Genomic DNA, 24,201 nt, shown 5'->3' with positions numbered 1-24,201 from the left:
TAAGGTGGAAAGCAAAGGCAAACAGCTACACTCCTGTCAGGCTTGTCCATTATTAATGATCCAAGGATGCTGACTGGCATGTGAAACCAGATGTCTCCGCTGCCCTCAGAAGCCACTCTCAAACAGACAGAAGAGTGCTCAAAGGGCAAAGCAGACCCCAGTCTCCCTTCGATACAGAAACACGTTTACAGTGCTCAACTCAGAGAGCAGGAACTACATTTGGGCACTTCAGAAAGATGCCAAAATTAGGTATGTATAATACTGAACGTTTCCCCAGAGTCAAAAATGACACTTTACGTGGAACTCTACTTTGGATTAAAAAATGTCAGAATGTCGGTGTCAGTGTCCATAAATTAGAGGACACACAATAGTTCCCGATGGCTGATTTGCCCAGTTGTCCTCCCTGAACATTACTGAGTTAACATAGCTGACTAGCCCTGCAGTCTCCCATGTGATACAGCATCTTGTTTCTTCTCATGTTTTCACTCCCAGAGTCTCAGGCGCACTGGAAACCTAACCCTGACAGCCTGGGTTGTCAGCCTTGTTCTGGGTAAGGAAATGGCAAGAATTTTGCTTTATAGTTTTTTACAGTGATGAAGTGTCCTAAAGCACTGCCTTGACCCACTCTGTTACTTGCTGTTTAAACTCTTGTGGTGTATTTTGGTATTCACACAGTATGTTTGGAGTCAAAGGATAACATCGCTGGTGGGCTGGGACAAAATACTGTCTTAAGTGTGAACACATCTGCTGTTCAGAAAGCCACTGTGGGAGTAAGGCGACGAACAATAGATCAAGCCAGGAAGTGGTGAGGACTTTAATGGAGATGAGTTTTCTAATTCTTAAGTCATTCTGCCTTAGGTGACCCATACTTCTCAGTGAAAAAGTAGATTTCCATGTAGAGGAGGAGGAAACCTTTCCACTTGTGAGAAGGTGAAAGACAAACATCAGCAGTTTGTAAAAGACACAGCTTGTTAGGTTTGCATCTTTATAGGCCCACCAGATTCAGCAGGAAGATTTCTCTTCCAGGGGTCCAGGGTTACATGTGGAATATATCAGCACCACATTTCAGAAGAGGGTCATACAGCTCACAAGAGATAGCAGCCAGGATGTACTTGAATCAGGCAAGACTCTTGAGAATACTTGCCTTCTTTATAGCAATAAGCATGAGGGTGCTAAAAAAATCATCTGTCCTACTAACAGATGTAAAATTGGATTGAGCAGTTGAGTTTTCTGTGAATTTTTACCCCAAACTCTGTAATAATCAAAATATATTTAATTTTATCAGTACATTTATTGGAGAAAGTTAAAGATGCTTCATAATGACAGTTCGTAGTAAAAGAGCTCAGTCACAAGCATTTCAAGAATCAAGTGTATTGTGTATGTGCATGTACTTGGAACTTTCTGGATTTTTCTGGCTGCTGCCAGACTATATCTAATGAACAAATATTTCTCAGGCTATTTTCTTTTCCTAAAAGATTCTTTGGGGAGTAGCATACATCTTCAAGGAGAGCCTTAACTTCTCTTTGGCTCTTTCTATTGGCAAGTAGACACACAGAACCCAGATCCAAATACATTTGATCAGGCCCTTTCCTTAGCCAAAAGATGAGGTAGGTGAAACAAGCTTTGTTTTTCTTAAGCCTCTTTCCTTTAGATTGCTCCCTCTTTTTTAGATGAAAGGGCTCTACAGTGTCTCTCTTTATGACTTTAGAAGTATAATTCTTCATTTCCTCTCACCATCCCTTTTCTACTCTTACCCCCTAAACATGAGTTCTCATTTCTCTCTACTATCCCTCATGGCTTCTCCTTGGAGCCTGCATGACTCACACTTAGGAAATCGAGCTTGTGTTCCCTCTCCCGGTATTGCCTGTCTGACCCCCAAGCTGTGATTTTTTGCCAGTCCTTGTTCCTAGAAACTCCTTCCTATTTGTTAACTGAATTTTTATTAAGGTAACAATTGATTAACATTATATAAATTTGAGGTGTACAGCATTATAATGCAAGCTGTACACCCTACCTCATACACCCTACACCACTGAAAGTCTAGTTTCTATCCATTTCCGTTCAGTAACACCATTTATATTTTTCACCACCTGACTTCACCTAGCCCACTTCCCTTCTGGTTACCACCAGTGCAATTTATGTCTGAGAGTTTGTTCTTGTTAGCCCATTTGCCTTGTTGCTTTATGTTCCATAAAGGAGCAGAAGCATACAGTATTTTTCTCCATCTGACTACACTAAGTGTAATAACTTCAAGGTCAATACATGTTGTCAGAAATGGCAAGACTGTCTTTTGTGTATACATCTTCTGTAACCACTCCTCCATCCTTGGTTATTTCCATGTCTAGGGTATTGTAAATTCTGCAGTGAGCATTAAGAAGATACACATATCTTCTTAAATTAGTGGGTTTTGTTAAAAAAAAAATTTTGGGTTTGGTTTGTAGATAGTCATAAATAAAATAGCTGGTGAATATAGTGATTCTATATTTAACATTCTGAGCAGTCTTTATACTGTTTTATCATAATGGCTGCATTTTTAAAAATATTCCCTCCACTGTGTGCAACAGTTCTTTTCTCCACATCTTCACCTACTCTTGTTTCTTGTTTTTGTTTAATGATAGCCATTCTAATGGTTGTTACAGCTTATTATAGTTTTTAAGTGCATTTACCTAGTAATTAGGGATAGTGAACATCTTTCATGTACCTGTTGGCCACTATTCAGACTCTCTGCCTACTCTTTAATCCAGGTTATTTGTTTTTATATTATTTTTTTTAATTGATGTACCATTGGTTTACACACACTGCTAGTATTTTGGAAGTATGGGATCTTCCCCTTGAGATCTAAGTCCTATAGAGCACCCACCATGAAAATACTACATAAGCTACTAACACAGTCCATGGTGCTCTCTCCCTGTTTTCACCTTACCCTATCTCTCCTCCCTCTGGATATCTCAGATATGTGGTCAGCTTTCAAGAGGTCTTAAATTCAACATTACCTGACCCTTTTAGTTTTATAATTTGGTAATTATCTTTCTTCTGGCTTACTTCATTTAGTACAGTCCCTTCCAGCTTTATCATGTTGCCACAAATAACAGGGGTTTATCTCTTTTTATTATAATAGTTTATTTTTACATCATTTTGTGCCTTTTTCCATTTCCGTTATAATCCCCGTGGATTTCCCATCACCGATTCACCTGTGTGCCATCACTATAGTCCCGTGCACTCCTTCCTCCCCATTTTTGATCCCATTCCCCATTCCACCCCCATAAAATGTCTCTGGTATATAGTTGTTCATTATTAATTTTTTCTCCCCTGGTCCTTTATGCTCCTGCGATGAGTGAAGCCATCCAGTATTTTTCTTTTTCTTTCTGGCTTATTTCACTAAGTATGATCCCTTCCAGCTTCATCCATGTTGCTGCAAAAGACATGAGTTTATCTTTTTTGATTGCTGAGTAATATTCCACTGTGTATATGTACCATGTCTTTTTAATCCAGTCATCTACTTTTGGGCATTTGGGTTGATTCCAAGTCTTTCCTATTATAAATAAAGCAGCAATAAACTTGGGGGTGCAGGTGTCTTTTTGAATCATTGTTCTTGTGTCTTTTGAGTAGATATCTAGGAGTGGGATTACTGGGTCATAGGGATGCTCCATTTTTTTGAAGTTTGAGGAACCTCCAAACAATTTTCCATAGTAGAACAGTGATTGTCCTAGTTTGCATTCCCACCAGCAGTGCAGGAGAGTTCCTTTTTCTCCACATCCTCCCCAACTTTTGTTATTGCTAGTTGTTTGAAGATGTGCCATTCTCACTGGGGTGAGGTATCTCTTTGTGGTTTTAATTTGCATATCCCTTATTACAAGTGATGTTGAACATGTTTTCCACAATGTTGGCCATCTGTATTTCCTCTTTGGAGAAGTGTCTTTTTAGTTCTTCTGCCCATTTTTTAATGAGGTTGTTTATTTTTGTTGAGGTTCATCATTTTTTTGTATATCTCTGTGATCAATCCTTTATCCTTAGCATTGTGTGAGAAAATTATTCCCCAATCAGTGGGATGTCTGTTTTTATAATGTCTCTTTTGCTGTATAGAAAATCTTTAACTTGATGTAGTCCCATCTGTTTATCCTTTCCTTCAGTATTGTTGCTTTGGGTGCTTTATTTTTAAAGATGTTACTGAGGTTTATGTCGTGTAGTATTTTACCCATCTTTGGTCCTAGGTATTTTATGATTTCCATTATGTCTAGGTCTTCAATTCTCTTTGAGTTATTTTTTGTACATGGTGTGAGGTAGTGATCTAGTTTCATTTTTTTTTTTTTTGCATGTAGCATCCCAGTTTTCCCAGCACCATTTGTTGAACAAACTTTCTTTGTTCCATTGTATCCTCTTTGCTCCTTTGTCAAAGATTAGCTGCCTGTAAATCTGTGCGTTTATATGTGGGTTTTCTATTCAAATCCACTGGTCTGTGTGTCTGTTCTTGTTCCAGTACCATGCAGTTTGATTATTATGACTTTGTAGTATAGCTTGAAATCTGGGAATGTGATGTATCTGTTAGTTCTTTTGAGTGAGAGTTTTGGCTATTCAAGGTCTTTTGTGGTTTCATGTGAATATCATCAATATTTGTTCTATTTCATTGAAGAATGTCATCGAGACTTTTATTGGGATAGTATATTGTTTTTGGTAGGATGGCCATTTTGATGATTATTCTCCCAATCCATGAGCAGGGGCTATCTTTTCCATTTGTGTGTTCTTGTAGGGTGTTTTATCTTTTTTGATTGCTGATTACTACTCAATTCTGTATCTACCACATTTTCTTGACCCACTCTCCTCTTTTTGAGTTCTTAGGTTGTTACCATAGTATGACTATTTTAAATAGTGCTGCAATAAACATGGAAGGGTGGATTTTCTTTTGAATTACTGTTTTTGTATTCTACTTGTAAAAATGTAGGAGTGGAATGACTGTGTTCTATGGCAGGTCCATTTTTAGTCTTCTGAGAAAACTTTTCCATAAGGTCTGGACCAATCTATATTCCCACTAACACTGTAATAGGATTCCTTTTAGTGCACACTCTTGCCAGCACTTGTTATTTCTGGTCTTGGTATGGGCCATTCTCCCACATCTGAGGTGATACCTCATTGTGGATATTATTCACTTTTTCCTGATGCAGTGATGATGGACATTTATTCATGTGTACATTGGCCACATCTTTCGAGAGGTCCATATTTAGTTCTGCTGCCCACTTTTTGCTTGAATTACTTGTTTTCTTTCTGCTGAGTTGTGAGAATACTTTATACTTCTTGGATATTGGTGCTTTCTGAGATGTATAATGCACAAATATTTTCCCACTCGATAGGGTTTCTTTTTATTTAACCGATAGTTTCTTTCCTGTGCAGAAGGTTTTTAGTTTGATGTAGTGCAGTATGTTTATAGCCACTTTTTTTTTTTTTTTTGGTAAGGGTTTATTTACTTATGCATGCGGAACTGGGGTACAAGCCAGAGGTGCAGAGATGGTGAGAGAATTCATCAGAGACAGAGTGAGGGGCAGAACAGGCAGATATACGAAATACACTGCTGAGGGGAGCAGGCAAGACAGGAGAGGTCTGCTGTGTTGTGTTGATCACCTTAGGGGCTGGGGATCAAATTCACACTGAAGTGACAGTGCTAGCTTGCAGTGCTGCATCCTAACCCAGTGCACCACCAGGGAGCACCCCTATAGTCACTTTTGGTTGTCTTGATGTTAGAGAAAAATCACAAAGACATTACGATAATGTCTTGGACTGTTTTATCTGGTTATTTTCTTGTCTTACTTTCTTACATTTAGTCCATTCTGAGCTAAATTTTGTGTATTAGAGATGCTGCTCTAATTTCATTCTTTGGAATATATGTGTCACATTTTCCAAACACCATTTGAAGAGACTCTAGTTTTGCCATGTAGACACTTGGGCTTCCTTTGTCCACAAAGGTTCAGGTTTAGTGCTTGCTGTTAACTCTTAACTGTTGGTCTGTGTCTATTTTTGTTACAATACCACACTGTTTGGATTACTGTACTTTGTAGTATAGTTTGAAGTCTGTTTTGTTTTTTCTCCCCCCCCCCCTTGGCTAGGCTATTCAGGTTGTTATGTTGTTACATATGAATTTCATTGATGTTTATGCTGTGTCTTTGAAGAATACCTTTGGGTCCCTAGGAGGGATAGCATTGAATCTGTATAGTACTTTGGGGGACATTGCCATTTTAACAATGTTAATTATTCCAAACCATGAATAGGGAAAATTGTTCCAATTTTGTGTGCATGTCTCCTACATACTTTAATGTCTCAGAGTTTTCATTTACATCGGTTTTTAAGTTTACTTATAATATTTAATTCTGTTGCAATGGTGTGTGCCTTTTTGTTGCAGTACTCTACTGTTTTTAATCATTATGGCTTTGTAATACAGTTTGAAGTCTGGTATTGTGACGCCCACAGTCTTCCTCTTTTTTTTTTTTTCCTGGTCAAGATTGTTTTGTCTGTTTGGGATCTTTTGTGATTCCATATAAATTACAGTTGTTTGTTCCATTTCTTTAAAAATACCATTGAAATTTATATTGGTATTGCCTTGAATATGTGCATATTTTTGGGTGGACTTTGTGAAAATGTTCTTCCGACCCATAAGCAGAGAACATCTTTTCATATTTTGATGTCTCTATTTGTCTTAATAATTAATGCTTTATAGCTTTCTTTTTATATCTTGTAGATTTCATTTACCTCCTTTACTAGGTTTACTCCTAGGTATTTAATTTTTTTGAAGATTTATTTATTTATTCATACAAGAACTGGGGTACAAGCCAAAGGTGTGGGAGGTGAGAGGATTCACCAGAGACAGAGTGGGGAATCAAACAAGCAGATTGATGAAGTTCATTGCTGGGGAAGCAGTGGGCAGGTCAGGAGAGGTCTGTCATGTCGTGTGGGTCACCTCCCTGGTTGTGGATCTAATTGGGTGCTTTAGTGGCTATGGATAGCTTCATAGTGCTATACTTTAACCAATTGCACCACTAGTGAGGGCCTGGTATTTAATTTTTTTTATCTGATTGTAAATGGGAGTTATGTAATTTTTTTATATAAGATTTATTTTATTTATGCATACAAGAGCTGGAGTATTGGCCAGAATTATGGGGCAGAGTAGAGGGGTGAGAGTATCCACCAGAGACAATGGAGAGCAGAACAGGTGGAGTGACAGAAATACACTGCTGAGGGTAGCAGCAGTTGAAATAGGTGGGGACTGCTGTGCCAGTTGAGTCAGTTCCCTGACTGAGGTGCAAGCTCATGCTACAACGACTGCTGATAGCTTCATAGTACAGAGACTTAACCCCTTGTACCACCAGAGAGGACCAGAACTGTTTCCTTAATTTTTTCTTCTAGCTCATTGTTTGCATATAGGAAGGCAAATGACTTTTGTGTATTGACTTTATAACCTAGCACTTAACTGGTTTATTGTTAGTGTTTCAGAGGAATCTTTAAGGGTTCTCTGTGTACATTATCATGTTGCCTGCAAATAATGATTGCTTTACTACTTCTCTCACAATTTGAATTCCTTTTATATTTTCCTCTTGACAAATTGCTTTAGCTAGGGCTTTGGATATTATGTTAAATAGTGGTTGTGAAGAGAGGACATCCTTGTTTTGTACAAGATCTTAATGGTAAAACTTTACCACTTTAAATGAAGTTAAACTCTGGGTTTGTTACATGTATCTTCCATTATGTAAATATGTGCCATTTTTTCCCAATTTCTTTCAGAATTTTCATCATAAATTTTGAATCTTATCTAATGCTTTCTTGGCATCTATTGATATGATCATATGGTTTTTATCTTGGTGGTGGTGTGGTAAATTGGCTTGATTTTCAGATGTTAACCATCCACCTTGGTCATGATGTATAATTCTTCTGATGCATTGTTGGATATTTTTGGCCAAGATTTTATTAAGGATTTTGCATCTGTGCTCATTAGGGAAGCTGGTCTATAATTTAATTTGTATTTTCTCTCTTTGGTTTTGATATTAAAATAACATTGATGTCATAAAATGTGTTTGGAAGTATTCCTTCTCTCAAAAGTTTTTGGAAGAGTTTGAGCAGGATGAGGTATTAGTTCATGTTTAAAGTTTTGGTAGAACTCACTTATGAAACCATCTCATTATGGATTTTGGGGAGAGTTTTGATGACTTCTCTGACTTACTGGTCTGCTCAGGTTTTTTATTTCTCTCTAGTCTCGTATGATAATACTAAGAATTTGCCCATCTCTACTTAGGTTATTGAGCTTGTTAGCATTACTCTGTTCTTTTCCAGTTACTCAAGCCTCAGTAAATTAATTTTGTTCAAACATAGTTCCTATGTTTTTTTACAAATTATCACCTCTACTCAGGGTCCCAGAGCAAGTGATCCTATGTACATGCCTTATGAAAGGATTTTCTGTTTCCCAGAGTCCTGTGGTTCTCCTGGACCTATGCCCCATTGGTTTTACTTTTGGGAGGTTCATCACGCTGCAGGTCCCTAGAACTGTAATGCCCACTGACTGGCCCAAATCACTCACTTGTGGGGAAAAAGCTTAGATTTATAAGACCCTGCCTTATTCTAATTACAGCATTGGAGGTGAAGCAACTGAAGAGGCCATGCTTGGGTTTCTGCTGTCTATATCTGTGTGTCATTTTTATCTTTTGGAGATGAGATGTTCAGAGAATCTTCAAGTTCTCTTTTGGAGGAAATTATTCCAAATGTGGGATGTGTATTTGTTGTATCTGTGGGAGGAAGTGAGCTTGCATTCTTCCTACATTGATGTCTTCTCAGCCTCTGCCTTCTTGCATTGGCCATTACTGATGCTTAAACTTTTCATAAACCTTCTACATATTTCCCCACTTAGATACATTTTTCCCCTTCTTTGACAGTCTTAGCAATGTTTTAATATTCTCATCTTACTGGGTTTTATTTGTGATAATTAGTTTTCTTGTATGGGCTCCTAAACTAGCTGATAAATTATCAGAAAGTAGCCCTGTTAGATAACCTTTATCTATGTAAGTCATAGAACACCCTAATGAAACCCTTTCATGTTGTGTCTTTGTCTGTTTTCCAGTGTGTATCCCAGCCATGTTCAGTGAGAAAAGATTCCTACTGCTGAAATTGTTTGACATACTGTTATTTTACAGTAGTAATGTAAAATAACATGTTTTATTTTTATCTTTTAAAAAGATTAATTAGGAATAAGAGAAAGAAGAGGGTCACCTACATAGTCACAAGAGGGCAGGAGAGTTGCTAGTTTACCATATTTTATTCTATTTCATTTCCAACCCTGTTGAAAGCTGAAACATGTTTCTTCAATTCTAGCACTTTCCAGGCTTATTTGTTCAAATGCCTCCTATTTCATTGTTTCCCTTTTCACTATTACAGATAATTTACCTGAGAATATTATACAAATACTGGCATAGGCTCTCTATTCGCTGTCTGTTATTAACATCTTTACCAGAGTGAGAAAAGATATAAACAAGGAAAAATAAATACATTGTGAGGATAGTCTGGTTGAAATGTGTTTATCTGTACCTTTTCAACACCTAAATGCAGATAATTCTTGTTCTTTCCACTGTTTTACAAAAACATTTACTCGAATTTGAAACTAGAATTACTGCTTTTGGGAACCATTAGTATTGGAAATGAAATAGAATAAAATATGGTAAACTAGAAACTTTCCTGCCTCTTGGGATAATGTAGGTGACCCTCTTCTTTCTCTTACTCCTAGTTAATCTTTTTAAAAGGTAAAAATAAATAAAACATGGAACACTACACAAAACTGTAATTCACTCCTTTTTTAAATTATTCATTTCCCCTCTTTTGAAATTACTCCAGTGACCAACTTAAATGTATAAAAGTAATTCTGGACAAAACACATAGTGTGTCAAGATGAGCATTTGGAGTTCATCAAATTATATAACAAGAGTTTTAAAATTAGTTGGATAGTTCAGACTACAATGCAACTCTGTAATTATGTAAGAAATCCTATACATTGATTATAAAGTATTTTCAAAATCACTTAATAAGAGTTTATCAAGGTAATTAAGTATTGAGAATTTGCAGTTAAGAGCGCTGCATCCAGCTGAATTTTGTTCTTGGGCTAGTTACTGAATCTGTTTCCTTAGCCATAAAGTAAATATTAATAACACTTTATAAGGTTGCTATTAGATTTAATAGGTGTAGTCGTTTAACAGAACTTTTAGCACATATTAAGTAAATACAAGAGATGTACTGTTATAGAGCATGTGAGTATGAATTTTAACTTCAGTTATTTGATAAAAAGTCATTTGAGGATTAGTTATATAAGCTACTTGTAGCTACAAAGCAAACAGCTTTTCCCACAATTCATTTCTTTGTGTGAATATGGGTTAGATTTGACTAAAAGAGAGATTTGGAAGGCAACATGGAAATAGTAACCATTTAGCTGTCACAGTCAGGTGCAGTGACAGAATCATAAAGTGCTTCCAGTTTACCTTTCCTCTCATGAGCTACATTTCCACTTCTTCTGTCCAGCTGTTGGTCCTGTTGACCAGTAACAAACTCCAGGCTACTCTTAGCCTTGACTGTGGACCAACAAAGGAGGAAGCTACAATGAGTTAATAGCATCTCATTGACATCTTCCCAAGGATCAGAACTTTGAAATTGGAACCTGGAAGGAGTTATTTGAACTCTTCCTGTCTCCAGTAGTAAATGTGTGTACAGACCTGGTATACAGTGACAAGATACTTATTTAAATTCTCACCTGCAGTCACTTGGAATAAAGTACCTATAAAAAGCAAGACTCTGGGTTACCAGATATTTACTGAAATAAAACCTCTTAATAGGAACAAAGGAAATGCTGAATGTTGGATTGATTTAGTGCTTCTATATGAGCTGAAGACTTAGAGAAAGGGAATAAGCTTGGTGCTTTAAATTCGCAACTTAGGATCTAAGTCAGGGGCCAGAGGCTTCCATGATTACCTGGAGATGAGTCCATTTAAACTGTGCTACTGATTTTCCACCATTTGTCCTCTCTCCTAAATATGTACCCAAGTTTAAGTCCTGGAGATCAGGTAAAAAGCAGTTACCTATACATGGTAAAGGAATGGAAAATTTTCACTAATTCACAGTGATTAAATCCCAAAGCATATGTATAGATATGTTTCTTAAGGGAGTTATATTAGGACAAAGGGAATACAATGCTGGATAAAGATTCACCTAGGTAGAGATTCTGTATATAAACTTTACTCACATGGTTGAGAGCAACTATAACAACTTTAGTAAAAACTGAACCCAGGCCCTCCCTGGTGGCGCAGTGGGTTAAAACACAGCACTGAGAATCTAAAGCCGCTTCCGCATGAGTTCGATTCCCGCCTGCCAAGGAGGTGACCACATGGCGTGGCAGACCTCTCCTGACCCGCCCGCTGCTCCCCTCAACCTGCCTGTTCTGCTCCCCACTCTGTCTCTGGTGAAGCCTCTCGCCACCCCTGAGCCTCTGGCCTGTACCCCAGTTCTGTATGCATAAATAAATAAATCTTTAAAAAAAAAAAAAACTGAACCCAGTGGTGGTTCTCAACTAAAGCTGAGATGTAAAACTAAAGCTGAGATGTAAAACTTCCTTTCATAGTGTAGTACAGAGGAAAGTATACACAAGGCTAAGGAGAGTTGTTTTAATATAATTGACGTGCTCACTCACACATTCCCTATGCCTTCCGAGAGTCCAGAGGGCATTCCATGTACGAAGGCTTTGAAAAATACAGTGGTGGAGGGGGCATCAGATTCCCTAAAGAACTTAACAGTGGCTGTTACCTGAAAACTGTGACATTAGGAAGTGATGCTGTAGAACTGAGATTTTGCAATTTAATGATGATGGAATACCATTAAGAGCAGGGTTTAGGTGACTTTGTTTCTCTGCTAAAGACAAGATGCTAATGGTTACTTAAAGGGCAAGAGTCAAAAGAAGTAACTGAACTGGTTTGACTGGCAAAGCTACTTGGTGCTGGGTAATGGATCATTGATTCCTTAGGAATGGAAATAGATGGGCACTAAGAAAGCAATAGGCTTGGTCTTGATTTATAAAAGTATTAGATTACTAGATTTAGTATACAGTCTGATTTGAATCATGACACCAAGAAATTGTACTCTCTTGATCAATTTATATGTAAAACCAAGTTCACATGCACAGAACTCCTTGAATAAAAAAAAAAAAAAAACTATCTTGAGAAGGGATCCTGCCACACTGTCAAAAATTCATACTGTAAATCTCTCTCTCGTAGTTTTCCATTTATGTGAACTATTTAGTTAAAAAGGAAATCAACCATTTTGATGATTACTGGATTATGACTCTGTACCGATACTAATTCCTGTTGACCCTAAATTGCCACTGTAGTTTCACAGTCGATTTAATCAAGTTTTGGATTATTTCCATAGCAGTGACCCTAGAATCTCTGATACATCCCATATCTTTTATAATTTTGGATGGCATCTTTAGAGTAGAAATGCCCAGAAACTGGCAGGATTCCATCTCCCTTTGTTTGTGTCATGGTTTATGAAATGACAGCTCTATGCTTATGTAAATCTTGGTGTTACCACAATGTGAATTACTGTGAAGCAGAAATCTAACAGAATACTCTTAAGTTGTTTTTTTGTTTGTTTGTTTTTAAATGAAGACTGGGTTCTGGTACCCGCTGAGGGGAAACACATGGGAAGCCTAATAATATGCACTGAACTATTAACCAGTATATGTTGCTTTTCTACCTAGACTTATGGATTTAGAAACCAATGAATAAAATTGAGAATGTTACCTTTTACAATTTCACTTTTCCCAGCTTCCATTTCCTTACTGTGTTTTATAAGATGTGCTGAAAATGAGTAATCTTTTACTTCATCAGTTAAAAGGCATACATAGTAAGGGTCAATGCAGAAACAAAATAAATCCTCCCACATTAAAATAAATGTTGAAATGAAGATGAAAGTATTCTTGAGGAGAGTGTCAATAACTGTGAGGAATGAGGTTCTACCACAGTCTGTCAAGTTAGCATGCTGTACTTTGAGGGCAAAAGACACTGACTTCTGGCTTGGAAACAAAGAATTTTATTACCCACAGCAATAGCAGTAATTAAAGAATTAACATTTTCTTACATCTGTTCCCTGACCCCAGATCCCCACAAGGTAACATGAGCCAGGTGACACCTGCGCATGCAGGGGGCCATATCACAGGAGAGGGAACCCAATAAAGGAACCTAAACTTCTATATTGAGAAGACAGCATGTCTGCCCTTTTCCCAAGGAAACACATTAAAACAACTTGCAAGGGTTTTTACTACACAAACATTCCTTAGAAGACACTCCAGAACAAAAGCAGACAGTGCCAAGACATGTGGAAATCTGAGACACCTGTGAAGATCTGCCTCCCAACAGGAAGTTTCACATACTTTATTGAAAAATCTAGGAAATCATGTGAATCATGTACAGTATTTTCTCACAAGAAAAAAAAATTAAGCTGTTCTTAAACGTTTCACAGAATTGTAAAACTCTTTAATTTTAAAGGAAAAAGCACATTGAAACTACCACAGTATGTAAGCTTCCCCCCGTTATTTCTAGGGAAAAGGCAGAAAAAATATTTAGCACACTTTCTTACTATGATTTATAAGGCTAGTACTCTACTCTTTGATCAGTCTGCTAAAAACATACGATGAAATGGGTGGATTGATACTTTGTTCAAATTATTTTAAAAAGCTAAAATCTACTGACATGTAAAATAAAATATTTTTGCAGGATGTTACCATTTCTATAATAGTTTTTCTACACTATTTCAACAGTGCAATGGTGATTCAGTGTAAATCATTACAGTGTTTCATTGCTACAATACTTGTGTTCAAGTACATGTTCATGAACATGATCAAGATCTCAATTTGACATTTCTTTCCCATCATTAAAATAAGGTTATAATTACAGTAGAAATTTTGCTACTGATATCTCTAAATCTGAACCAAATTCATCATACATTCTCTAAAAACCTGTTCAACACTATGAGGTTTGTTATGTTGACATATCTTCTGCAGATTATAGAAAATGGGCTAATTCTGCCTCAGAACACCAAAAAGAAATTACTCCTCTCCATATATAACGAAAGTATTGTCTAAGTTAGTTAGTATGCATTCTGAATAGTCGATTGGTATTGGCAAGGAGAGAGTAAGTAGCACCTTGGAAAACAGCCCTAAGTTTAAAAAAAATTGGGTTTAATTTTCATTCCAGACAATGGATCAAACGTACTCGTATATAATTATGAAGCCATATAATATAAGTCAAAATGTTTGTATAACCAAAACAAACCATATGGAATGTTTGGCGGACAAAGAAATAAATTAATTTGATTAAATTATATGTAATCTGATCATATTTTGTCGGAAAAACATGCTAGTGTGTGTGTGTATTTATAAATAATATCGCATCGAGCTGTGTGCCAGCCAGCCTGCTGGGGGTCAACTCTTCTGCTGTAGCTTCTGGGCATAGAAGTCCCTGCATGTCTCACAGCAGCGCTGGTACCATCGCATGTCCTGACACAAGTTCTTCTCACGTATCACTCGGCAGTATACAGGCCACTGGTCTCCCAGGCACTTGAAAGTCAGAGCAGCTGTAAGGTAGGACACAGGGAATTTAGTATGTGCAGATACCATGTCATGAGTAGAAGTCAGTTTCATTTAAATGAGGATATTTAGTATACTCACATTGCCTCATTTACCAGCTGGAACTTAAAAGTCAAAGAATCTCTCACTCATAATAAAGGAGTAAACTGAGTGAATAATGTTCTCACTATTGAATTTATTTTTCTGTTCCCTATTTTTTTTTTCCTCATATTGTTGTAGGCCCTGTCGATCTCCCACCAACCATGTCAGCCCTGAACCATCACCATATTCCTTTGTGTTCTTTCCCTCCTTTGCTGCATGCCTCAGCTCTGGGGTCACCTGGCTGGTTCTGACTGCTTCTTTACCTTCTCTTTGGTATACACCACATATAAGTGAAACTATCCAGTTTCCATGTTTGTTCCTCTGACATAGGCTAGCGCAACACCTTCTGGCTCTTTCCACATTGCTGCAAATGGCACGGGCTTGTCTTTTTTGATCACTGAATAAAATTCCATTATATAAACATACCACAACTTTTTGATATATTTATTAATGGATTTTTTAAAGCAGACTAGTTTAGTATATTCAATAAGTTATATTGTAAATAGCTTTTAAGTTTGACTTTATGGTGTTTCCTTTGGATTTCTGGTAAGGTTGAAAAGATGTACTCAGCATAACCTGTGGGAATGAAGATAGCTATGAAAACTGTAAAAAGTAGCAAAATAAAAATATACACACACTTACTTTACATTCCTCGTTGCCTAGATAATAGTCATGTTTAGGTGACATACCTGGGTAGGGTTATTTCTGGGATTTTTTTTTTAAAGATTAATTTATTTGTGCATACAGAACTGGGGTACAGGCCAGAGGCTCAGGGGCGGTGAGAGGCTTCACCAGAGACAGAGTGGGGAACAGAACAGGCAGATCGACAAAGTACACTGCTGAGGGGAGCAGCGGGCGGGTCAGGAGAGGTCTGCCACACCATGTGGTCACCTCCGGGGCAGGCAGGAATCGAACTCATGCAGCAGTGGCTTTAGATTCTCAGTGCTGTGCTTTAACCCGCTGTGCCACCAGGGAGGGCCTATTTCTGGGATCTTTAAAATTAAAGTTGATCATCACAAGTGGTTGAAGTGTATAATAAAATGTAGTGTATAAAATTTGTATATAATATATATGAAATTTATATATATTATAACATTGTAATGTTATAATGTAGTATATAAAATTTGGATATATACAAATGATTTGAACTCAGTTTTTCTTAAATACTCTATTTTGTTATAATAAATTAATTCTGCTATTGTTCCTTTATGTCTATATAAGTCTTTAGTCAGTATTCTAATAACGCATTATTTAACTTAAAAATCTTAGATTTTTCTAACCACTGTTCTTTATCCTTTGGGATATACCTTGAAGATAATAATACACACATTAAATGCAGTGTTAGTTAAATTCTTCCTGTAATCCATTATTTTCTGTTTTGAGGTATTTCAAGGATTCCAAGTAATTGTTAGATAAAGGGATTAAATGGTTTTGAATACATGGATTTGGTACATTTGCCTTAGGATTACTTTTGTTTTAGCTAAGCTTAATTCAGTTTGAACTAATGATGTCTTAGAAAAAAAAAATTTTTTTTTCTAGAGAAAAGAATTTTTACATTTCCAAACCTCTATTTGAAATGCTGTTTGACCTAGAAAAGTTGGACAATTTAGGTCTTAGGTTTTGGGAACATTATTTGATGTCACTCAATTCTCCTTGAAATATGCACAGGTTAAAACTGAAGGTGTTAATTACCCTACTGATAGTCAACTAGCACTGCTATTAAGTCACTAATCACCACAGAAGTACAGTGTAATTGATGAATATTATGCATACACTGTCTGTATCTCAAAATACATAACCTACCTGATGGGAATTGAGAAGATATATGAAAATACGCCATACATAAAAAACTATTTAAATCAGTTATTAGTATTTATTTGTATTTAATATTAATGTTTCTAAAGAAGGAAAAAAAAAAGAGTTATTGGTATAGATCCATGTGCCCATCCTTCTTGAAAGCCATTTTTATTACTTTGTCTCCCAATGATAGTTAGCATCCAGAACCACAAGGAAGGATTCCAAAGTGTATACAGTTTCACCTTTTCACAGACATTGCTTTAATGAAGTTCTGCAGTAGGGCTAGTCAGAGCCCATAATATGGTTATATGCTTGATTTTTTTTTATATTTACTTATGCGTACAAAAACTTGGCTACAAGCCTGGTAAGGGGGTGTGGGGAGAGGAGGGCTGTTTGAGAGGAGTCACCAGAGAGAAAGTAGAGAACAGAACAGGCAGACTGCCTGAAATACACTGCTGAGGGGAGCAATGGATGAGATAGGAGAGGGTCACCTCTGGCTGGGCATGGCACTTGTGGTACAGTGGCTGCCTATAGCTTCACAGTGCTGCACTTTAAGCCCTTGTGCCAGCTGGGAGGGCTCCTGATTCCTTTCTTTATAAGATGACCTTGGTGGTATGGCAGTAGTAGTTTCAGGCCTGGGGTGTGAGAACAGCTTCAGGAATCAAAATAGCTTTTATAATTTTTTTTTAAAGATTTATTTATTCATACAGAACTGGGGTACAGGCCAGAGATGCAGAGGGTGAGAGGATTCACCAGAGACAGAGTGGGGAGCAGAACAGGCAGATCAACGAAGTATACTGCTGAGGGGAGCAGCGGGCGGGTCAGGAGAGGTCTGCCACACCATGTGGTCGCCTCCGGGGCAGGCGGGAATCGAACTCATGCAGAGGTGGCTTTAGCTTCTCAGTGCAGTGCTTTAACCCGCTGGGCCACCAGGGAGGGCCAGCTTTTATAATTTTTAATCCACCTGACAAAACTAGTTATATAGGCTCAACTGAGTCAGAATTAAACTAACTAGTATGTAACTGAGCTTTAATGAGTTAAACAGAAGCAGCCACTAGCATGTCTTATGTTTCTCAGACTCAACCCCCATTTGGTCTGCTTACCCAGTCTGGGTGATGTTATTGTATTGACATTAATCTTCTCATTGCAGGGTTGAAGGTGGCATGGCCTGTAAGCTGCAGGTTTTTCTGAAGAAAAACATTCATTTCCATGTCTTCCTGTTATCTTATGCATGCACTGGACAACACGGGACTGCATTCCTTTGCCACAGGTAATTGAGCACTAGAAGAGAAACAAAGTTTGTTAGAAGTTCTTTATTGCTGCTTACTTTCCCTAGGCTGTGAACCACCTTCTCCCTGACATGCAGCATCCAGAATTGATTGAAAAACATGGGTCAGAAGTACTAATAGTCCCAACTTGAGCACGATGGTCTTCAGAACCTCTAGTTAACCTAAGGCAGACCATTAGGCAATTGAGAGATAAAGAAGGTTAAAGAAAGTTGGGAAGTAACACTAGACGGAAAAAGCAGTGAATGACATCAGTAATGTACTTTGGCAAAAAAAAAAATAGTTAAAATTCTAGTATCTATTTTGCAACCAGTAACTGATAATTCTCTAGTCATTGATAATCAAGTACTAGGTCAGCGTGTAGCTGGGTCTTGCAACAACCTTTCACTCTGATCATGCACACTGTGTTTACTGTAGCCATAACACTTTCATCAGTAATACCAAGACAGCTTATCAGTCTGATGTGTAACTGAAATATCAGTGATTGGTTGACCGATTGAATTAACCCAATGTTACTAATGAACTGATTTGGATTTTTCTCATAAGTAGCCTTTTCATGGATTTACTATTTTTCAACTAAATGTAGTTTCATTTTTAACAAACTTTAGAAAAGACAGCAAATGTATTTTTTTGTAGAGGTGACTTGGTTCTATTTATCTTACAAGTTTAGTCTGTGACACAAATCAACAGATGCTAACTTGACTATGATTATTTTAGTATCAAAATTCAGTGTGAAAGGTTAAGTGCTTATGTTTTTGAAAATGATGATTTATCTACTGGCTAATATTTTATACAGTAAAGAACTAGTCATATTTGGCAAAATAATTCTAAAGAATTTAGAGCTAGGGAAAATTTATCTTGATATATTCTACTCGAAGTTGGTAAGTATTTTTTGATTGTTACCTATATGCCATACAATTTTTAATTCCTGTTTTACAAAATCATTGGTAGGATTACATTCATTTTGCTGTCAGTTCTTCACTGCCACCACTAGTCCCAGCTCTTATATTTTTTAATGATTTATTTTTATATATTTATGCATATACGAACAGGGGTGCAGGCCAGAGGTGCAGGAGGATGAGAGGATTCACCAGAGACAGAGTGGGGAGAACAACAGGTAGATCCACTGCAACACACTGCTGAGGCGAGCAGCAGGTGAGGCAGGAGAAGTCTGCTGGGCCATGTGGGTCAGTACCCTGGCCAGGGATGGAACTGAGGCCCCAGTGGTGGTAGTGCTGAGACTTGAGAGAGCCTCCCAGGTGGCACAGGGATTCTTATTTTCATTTGCACAACAGGAAGCATCCCTCACAAACACTCATCACCCCAAGCCACATTTTTCTTTATATTTAGTCCCATGTTTTTGAATCATCCTCATACGTTTATAGTTCATGTTTTTTTTTTTTCAAAATTTTTTTGTTTATATTTTAGCCTGAAATACCGATGATTGACTTACTAATTGTCTACACGGTACACTGTAGTATCTCAGAATCTCTAGGGTGGACTTTTCTGTCTCTTCAACTTTAATTTCAATCATCCACATTAAGAATCATTTACTTTATTAGGGACTAATCATAGTATTTTCATAATAACAATATCAAGCACTTGCTGGTTATTTTATGAAACATATTGTGATTAAGAAATGATTACAAATGTGTGAAAATGAACAAATGTTTGAAATGGAAGTGACCAAAATCCCAAGATAATTTCTTAATTAGCTTTTAGTTTATTATAGAAAATAGGTTATTTTTCTCAAAGCACATTACTATGATTAAAGACAGGCATTAAAACAAAATATCAAAATGACTGAGATTAAAATGCATGACCTGGGCACTAAGCTTGTCTCTAGCAACTGATTTACCTGGAACTTACTTTTCCTTTTGTTAATAAACAAGGCATGTTAGAGTATCACAGCTGTACTAAAAGGTATATATTACTATGAAAGTAAAAGTTCCAAAATGACTTTTTATTAAATCACTGAAGTGTTACAGTTTTAAAGTAGTGACACTGTAGAAAGTAAAGCTAGTTAGATAAATTTCATTATCTGACTTTTCATTGTGCTGTCTGGTGATGGTGTGAAATAAGTTCTGTGAAGTTTGAAAATAAGTTAGCTTGAATATCTAAGAATAGTCATTCATGTGTTGGCTTTTCAAATATTTATAGATCATTATGTTTAATGTCCTGTGAAGGACATAAAAACAACAAATTATTTAAGTGCCAGCTCCAGAAATTTGTAAACTTCACTAATAATAACCCTGACATAAACTAGACATTTACTGGCAAACCTAGGCAATCCTTGACATATCACGCATGCTAATACTATCCTTTTTATGTAATCAAAAATCAGTTTTCCCTCACCAGTCAAATTAACCTGTAACCCTTATGCTTTATGATTAGGTTAATCTTAATAAATTAGAAGAGCATACTGTTTGAACTCAGGTTATAGGGAATAAGATAAAATATTGCCCTAAGAACAACTTATCATTAAGTGGAGCAATCATATAACTAACCCAAATTGGAGCACTTTTGAGAATAGTCGCTAATAATAATTAATCCAGACTATAGGCAGGCAGGGGACAGTCCTGGGTGAACTGGGATATGGAGTTACCCTAACCAGTGAGCAACATAAGACACAATAATGGATACATGAATTAACACATTCCAGGCATTATCTTAGGAGTTTTTACACAGAATGTCTTGGCTTATCTTCCTCATAACCCTAATAACTTTACAAATTGAAAGCATGACACTCATGTCTGTAACCTGTCAAACACTGCTCTGGATGCTGGGATGTGATACACAAAGCAGACAGAAACATGCATTCCTAAGGAGTAGTTAGCATTCTAGTGGAGGGAAGCAAGAAAATAAAGAAGCAAAATTCATTGTAATGTAGTCAGTGATGGGTGATTTGGACAAAAACCTGGAAAGGACTGGGAAATTTTGTGGTGAGAGTCTTGTGATTTAAATGGGGACAGTAAAGGAAGTATTCAAGGGGGAAGGTAACACAAGACTTCCTCCATAAGGAGAGACAAATCTCAGCGTCTTTGGGGTCCACATGGGGTGCTCTTTCCACTGTCTCTACACATCCTGTATCAATTTCAAGGGTGCGGTGCCTTCTGCTCTTCCCTCAGTTGTTTTCCATTACAACAGTCAAATGCTGTTCCTCACAGATGCAGCAAATAAATTTGAAATAAGGCAACACTACAAACTTGACTAAATGCTGAAATGTCAACATCAATTTGCCAGCAACTGGTAAAGAAACACAGGTGCTCTGGATAACTTGCCATTGCAATTTAACAAAGAAAAAGTCCCCATTAGAGTTTTTATTAAGGAGAGACTTGTATTGTCTGACAAATTTTCTGTTTCCCAAACAGTTTAATATTGCCCCGAAGGAACTTGAAACAGGCACCTCATGAATCAATTCCATGATCAAGAAGCTGTTCATTCTGAGCAGGAAACACGATCTTAATGTCCTAAGTTTACTAGAGTAAAAAGGAAGCAGTGATCCTGAGAGTAAACCTAAAGAGCTTAGAAAATTTTCTCATGACTTCAGAATTAAAAACAGCTCTTTTGACAGTGATAACAAGGCACAAAGAAAGCTGATGTTTACCTTTCTTTCCCACCAAGTGAAAAGCCCAGTTTTTAAAGTGATACTTGCTTTACTTACTTTGTGATAGTCATCATTTTAATCTGCCTGCGAAAATTTAAATGCATTTAAATGCTGTCACTTTACATTTCACTTATAATTACTAAATCCTTTCTTGCCCTAGGACAATAGTGATAATTTCTAAGCCTATATTAAGTTGTGGCTACACTGTAGCTTGCATACCAAACACGTTAACCATGATAAAGAAAACCTTCTAAATAACTTAATCAGTTGGGACTACTAAAACATTAGCGAAATCATTTAGTAAATGAGAACCATGCAAATGGTAGCAATTCAACAATACAGCCCTCACTTCTTTTAAAGTGAAATACACATTATTGTTTTGGAGCTAAAACAAGTTTAGTTCCTTTCTGTTGGTCTTAGGCCAGGTAATAAGAGGTGACTTTATTATACCTAAAGATTATTTATTTATTTTTGAAGATTTATTTGTTCATACAGAACTGGGGTACAGGCCAGAGGCTCAGGGGCGGCGAGAGGCCTCACCAGAGACAGAGTGGGGAGCAGAACAGGCAGATCGACTAAGTACATTGCTGAGGGAGCAGTGGGCCAGTCAGGAGAGGTCTGCCGCGCCATGTGGTCACCTCCTGGGCAGGCGAGAATCAAACTCATGTGGAAGTGGCTTTAGTTTCTCAGTGTTGTGCTTTAACCCGCTGTCCCACCCAATAATCTTGGGAGGGCCCAAGATTATTTATTATAAAATGAAAGTATAAGCAAAGGCCAACTTGGTAGAAGTGTATGGTGAGCAGGTCAGTGTGAAGCTTTTAAAATTACATACTAACACAGTAGCTTTAGGTGGGCATTTGGCCAGTACTGGTAAAACTGGCTAAGATGCCATAATTTGGCAACTTAATGGATTGGCCTGCAAGCAAACAAATACAGAGAAATAGAAAAAAAGGTAGGGGGAACATACTGGAAAAATATAAATAATTCCAATTGTTGCATTATTTTAGAACCAAAGGGAAAAAATGAACTCTGAATGGCTTTGAAGTCCCATGTGAAGGTATGGATGAGCCAAGGTATAGAAACGTCTTCTGCAGAAAAAGATGGAGTAGTGAGGCAATACACCAAAATGAATTTTTTAAAAAGATTTATTTATGCATACAGAATTAGAGTACAGGCTAGAGGTACAGGGGTGGTGAGAAAATTGAGGAACAAGACAGGTGAGTTAACGAAGTACACTGCTGAGGGGAACAGTGGGCAAGACACTAGAGGTCTACTGCACCATGTGGGTCACCCCCCTGGCCAGGGATCTAACTCGTGCTGAAGCACCTGTGGCTAGTTTCATAGTGCGGTGCTTTTAACTTGTTGCACCACCAGGGAGGTCCCCTGCCCCCAAAAGGAAATTTAAGGAAGAAGCTGACCATGAACATTTCACTTCTCACCTTAATACTTTGAAAAATATGTCAACAACTTACAGAAGGTGTTCAAGGAAGGGCATTTATCTTGAAACATTTCACATCTGTTTATAACTTCACTATGTTTAAGAGCTGTGTGTGCTGTTAATTGTCTGGATATGATTCATTTTTTTCAAGTCCAATCTGATTATTTTTAGGAACTAAGGATAAGGAGCTATTATTTACCATTATGATCTAAATAGGTGTTCAGTGAATGACATGCTGCATAAAAAATTGCTAAAATTAATTTTATATTGAAATATCCCTTTTATTATATATTTGCATATTTAAGAATCTACATCTTTTAAAAATAACCTAGGTGTAGTGTTCCCCAAAGTTTCTATGTTGAGTAGTTACTAAGTTTTAATGAGTGATGGCACAAAGGTCCCCAGAAGTATACTGACATGGACTGACATGAGTGAAACATGTTGTAGGCATTAATATAAATAATGGAGATCAGTAAAAAGTGTCCGGATGAGGGAGAACAGTCAGTCATGACTTAAAGGGATTCTCAAGGCAAGTCTACAGTGCCATTTGGACCTACTCTTCCAAAGCATAAAATTATCTGTCACTTACAGTCATAATTCGTATAGAAAATGCCACCATTGCTCATGGTAACCTGCTTAATACCATGTCTCTGTCATAATCACCAAGGAACACTGTTGTCTTGTGTGAGTAACCCACGTACTTCAGGACAACTTAATTAACAGATGTCTCAACTGCTCTTCTATTTAGAAAAATGACAGAGTACTTCCACTACCCCCCAATTCTTGTCTTTCTGTGGTTCATGGGTATTTGAATTCAGTAGACTTATTCGGTTACTAATGTTGATGTCTTACACTCGTGCTGTCAGGAAAGTGGTCAGCACTGATGCTGGTTTTCTTTCTTTAATTTGGGTGAACAGGTGTGCCTGTGATGTGACAGTCTTGTGAAAATTAAGTTTTATAATGCTTCTTGAAATATCTTCCAAATTGGCAATTGGAGACACACTTTAATCATATTTCAAAAATATGTATTAAAAAAATCACACTTCCATATTTAGTCTTAGGTATTGGGATTTCATGGTAAAATACCAAGTTTAAAATGATTGGTTAAAGGTTAGCATTTAGTCTCAGAGATAGTCCATAGTGCTAGCTAGTTACTCATTAATATGAATATTTTAATTTCAGGGATTTTGAAGACATTAACACTGGTCTAATTTTGAATTCCCTTAAAAATGCAATGTATGTAAGGATTAAAAATAATAATATTCACTCTTGGCCAGCAAAGAGAGTATGCGAAATTCCTTCCTTACTGGCTATGCCAAAGATAGATATTTTGGAGAGAAGG

The 24,201-nt window shown here is 37.1% G+C and overlaps 1 protein-coding gene across 1 annotated transcript in view; it reads right to left on the bottom strand.

Annotated features, from left to right (window-relative positions):
• Positions 1–14,485: 14,485 nt before the first annotated feature.
• Positions 14,486–24,201, bottom strand: part of ADAMTS19 (ADAM metallopeptidase with thrombospondin type 1 motif, 19) — a 197,011-nt gene continuing 187,295 nt past the window's right edge. Inside the window, exons 21-22 of the mRNA XM_004686504.1 lie at positions 17,632–17,809; positions 14,486–14,637 (exon numbers count right to left, since the gene is read on the bottom strand). Coding sequence (XP_004686561.1) covers positions 14,486–14,637; positions 17,632–17,809 — 330 coding nt within the window. The remainder of the gene's footprint in view (positions 14,638–17,631; positions 17,810–24,201) is intronic.

Source organism: Condylura cristata, unplaced genomic scaffold (assembly GCF_000260355.1).
Source record: "Condylura cristata isolate star-nosed mole 26May11 unplaced genomic scaffold, ConCri1.0 scaffold00021, whole genome shotgun sequence".
NCBI lineage: Eukaryota > Metazoa > Chordata > Mammalia > Eulipotyphla > Talpidae > Condylura > Condylura cristata.
This window is presented reverse-complemented; position numbering and strand designations above follow the sequence as displayed.